This window comes from Cynara cardunculus (assembly GCF_001531365.2).
Source record: "Cynara cardunculus var. scolymus isolate 2C chromosome LG 9, CcrdV1, whole genome shotgun sequence".
In the NCBI taxonomy this organism is placed as follows: Eukaryota; Viridiplantae; Streptophyta; class Magnoliopsida; order Asterales; family Asteraceae; genus Cynara; species Cynara cardunculus.
In genome coordinates this window covers 8,206,021-8,209,901 of record NC_037536.1, presented here as the reverse complement: position 1 = coordinate 8,209,901, position 3,881 = coordinate 8,206,021, and the positions used below count along the sequence as shown (strand labels likewise).

Genomic DNA, 3,881 nt, shown 5'->3' with positions numbered 1-3,881 from the left:
CATTCTTGTAGTATCCATCCTCTATGTCATCTTTATCATCATCCATTGTCGTATTGGTGTTAATTATCCGTATCAACAGTAATTAGTGGGGCGTTAGGTTTTGGGTGAATTCGATTTCTTCAATCGTCCACATCCTTTATCTCCGCCTCTAGCGTTATTCAGTTTTGAACTTTTTGATGGTATTCATATAATCTTTCTGTGTGTAATCTTTCACGAAGAGAGAAAATAAACAACCACTTTTATGATCCATAACATAATTTTACCCCTGCATGGTAATAACGAATATGTGATAACTTGCTATATTTTCCTTCCAGAAGAAGCAATTTTGAAAAGTATTGCCCCTCGAGATTATATGCTTTCCCATGCCCAATGGTTTAACTTCAACAACATCAAAGATAACATATATATATGGTTGTCTTTCAAACGTTGACTTAAATAGGTCTAGTATGACAATAGGTTCCTGGCTTCTGGTCCACAAAACTATCAAAGAGGATGTGTGGTATTTTCATTTCTAAAGCACTCTTAGACCATACAATTCCAAATTATACAAGGATCGCTATCGGCTTGTATGTTTGACCTGAGTTTTGGAATGACTAGGAGAATTTGCTTACGAACATTGTATACGCGGTGGCGTATACAACATAACTGTTCATGACCGCAATCAAACGACCAATTTTCTTTTAGTTTCTCGATAGACAAATCAAAACTAGAACATAAGGGTTCCGTTAACAGTGAATCTTGAACGTATAATGATGGGTTTACTAAGTTCGGATATTTACTTACATCTGATACCATATTTTAGTGGTTCGTTTGATTTGATTGTATGTTTTTGAAGGATTTAGATTTTGTGAATGAATTTTGGATTCACAAAGATTTGGAATCTCTATGTTTGGTTTCCAGAAAACAAATTATAAAAATAATTAAACAACTCTTTTATTAATTGATTAGAACACAAATAAATGTTTTTAACATATTTTAAAACATTGTTACAATCAAATCCTAGAAAATCCCGCGGAATACCAACTTCCCCATGGGACTTCTATATCTCACATTTTTGGGATTTCAATTCCAAACTTTCGTTTAAATCAAACTTGGAATTGGAATACGAAATATCGCGAACCAAACGGCGTTATGTGTAATTTCTTTGTTCCTTCTCAAGAAGCTACATCATAAAAGCAATAAGTTATCATTTGATTTTTATTCTCCTTGTAAGATATTACATCATGTATTGAGGTCTATATAAGGTTAACTTGAAAAACCCGTCAAATACTTCTACAGTACTTGTAAGCCACAAAACACAGCCATGGAAACCCTTGTTCTAACGTGGGTACTACTTCTAATGTTCTCATTTGCAGCATCTGATACAAATTCCACCTCTGAAACGTACACCCTCATCAAAGCCACCAATTTCGCAAGGCCAAACTGCCAAAGCAAATGCGGAGACTTGGTTGTTCCGTACCCTTTTGGCATCGGCATCAACTCAGGTTGTTCTATAGGCCCTGGGTTTGACGTCTACTGTAACACTTCTTCAGACCCTCCAAGGGCTTCCCTTGAATCTATATCTTACGCCTCGATCAAACAGATATCTGATTCCACGCTGCGGATTTCCAATACGGTGTCTACCAGATGCTATTTTCCAGATGGCAACATTCAAAGTGCCGTTAATTTTTCCCCATATTTCAATAATACTCCATACACCATCTCGGAAGTAAACAAGTTAACGGTCATCGGCTGCAATGAATATGCTTGGGTGACCTCAAAAATGAAGCCTACAGGTTGTTTGGTGATTTGCTATGAACAAGAGGATGATATAGGTGATGACTGTTCAGGCAATGCTTGCTGTCAATCATCCATACCCGAACCCATAAACTACTATGTAACTCAATTCTATGCCTTGCAAGAGTCCAACTTTTCGAACAATGGGTCTCGTAATATCATAAACAATATTACGCCTCGGCCCTTGCTAGGTGAAGTACTCGGCATGAGCAACAGAGAGACTTTAAATCCCTGTACATATGCCTTTGTCGGGGACGTGGAAGCATTCAAGTTCAATGGTACAACAGATTTAAAAGACACTTCCTTGGATAAAAAGATTGAAGCTAATGTTCCAATAGTGCTCGATTGGGCAATTGGTGATCTGAGTTGCAGCGAAGCCGAAGCAATAAATGGTACTGCCTGCCAATCAAATAGCATGTGTGTTAACTCTAAAAGGGAAACAGGTGGGTACCGTTGCAAATGTAACGAAGGTTATGAAGGAAATCCCTATCTATCTCCTGGTTGCCAAGGTACAATCTAAGTTACCAAGCTTTACACTTGTTGCAAATTATTGTCTTTTCTTTTCACAAGTTCCTCAACTCCTTTTTTTGGGTAACCATAGATGTCAAGAGCATCTTCTACATCAACTAATCCATGGGGTCCTTAGACTCCAACTAATAACCTTTAAGGAGGAACATTAAGGCCTAATATTTATTTTTCAGAGTAACTAGCCCTTAACATGAATATGTTCTTAGAGATTTAGGGTCTTTTTGTTAGCAGTTTAACGAGCTTAATGTGACTCACAGAGGTGAGGGGATTGCTTTTTGCTTGAACAGTTGTTTCAAAAAAACAAATCGATTTGATTGACGAGAAGACAATTCATGATTCAGATGCTTAACAATAAGAAAGAATAATCAAATTGTCAATTTATGGGCCAATAAAGAAAGGAGTTTTATCTTCGAAATCCTTATTCCGTCTGTGAGTCATTTCGGTAGTGGCTTAATGATACAAAAATTAGTTTATTCTGTAAGCTTTTAAGAGAGAACTCAATGCAAAAAGACAAGTTTTTCCCTCCCAAATAAAAGATACACCCCTTCATCTATACAAAACCCTCTCCCAAACAAAAAATAATTTTTAATCTATACAAAACCCTCTCCTCCAATATTCGATCAAACCATAAATTAAAAAAAAAATCTCTTCCATTTTGTAGTCACTTCCTTCTTGCCTTCTTTCATTTCTTAAATCCAATATAATACTTAGGAGTTAGTTGACTCATTCTCCTTGATTGTTCCTTTTATATAAAGACATAAAGATACAAATATACGATTTAAAGTCATCCTCTACTCTTTTAATTTATTCACACCACTTTCACAATCAATCATCTCCTTTATCGATGTGAGGGGTTATCTCAATCGACAATAAGACTTGGGCTTTTATGGCATCCTTCTTAGTAGGTTACTGGTTCGAGTCCTTACAAGGCCCCTGGATTTTCCTGATTGTCTCCTCGAGACCTTGGATTAGTTAAGGCACACACAAACTAGTTCGGATGACAACTAGTAATAAAAAGAAGCCAACACCACAATTCCATAGTTAAGAACTATAATATCAATATAACGTAAGTGTTATGTTTGAAAAAAAGAGGTTCCACCAAACGACGCATTACCATCTCCTTTCTCTCAATCTATCGTCTCTTTATCGATGTGAGATTATCAAAACTGATATTATAATATATAGAGAGAAAGAGAAGAGAAGAGAAGAGAGTCAGGTTTATACAAAACAATAACTAAATAAGGGAATAAGAAAATCATCGAATCATGTGATTTTTCATTTTAATCTTAAAAACATATGTGATTCACGCGACTTTAACCATGACCTGAGATCCTAGGTCAAGTCGTCTGTACACCTTTGTCTTGACCTTTTATGAAAGTGTAAAATAACATGTAATTTTGCACTTATTAAGCTTCTCTCTCTCTCTCTATATATATATATATATATATGTATATACTGATATTTTATGTAACTTATGTAAATAATTTATTGTTCAAAAGTTCTTTAAATTTTACGAAACATTAAATTTAATTTGTAGGTAAATTTATAATAAATAGAAAAACCATCTTCAAAACATT

The 3,881-nt window shown here is 35.2% G+C and overlaps 1 protein-coding gene across 1 annotated transcript in view; it reads left to right on the top strand.

Annotated features, from left to right (window-relative positions):
* Positions 1–1,303: 1,303 nt before the first annotated feature.
* LOC112518072 (wall-associated receptor kinase 2-like) overlaps positions 1,304–3,881 on the top strand; it is a 5,297-nt gene continuing 2,719 nt past the window's right edge. The window contains exons 1-2 of the mRNA XM_025125639.1: positions 1,304–1,928; positions 1,995–2,285. Coding sequence (XP_024981407.1) covers positions 1,304–1,928; positions 1,995–2,285 — 916 coding nt within the window. The remainder of the gene's footprint in view (positions 1,929–1,994; positions 2,286–3,881) is intronic.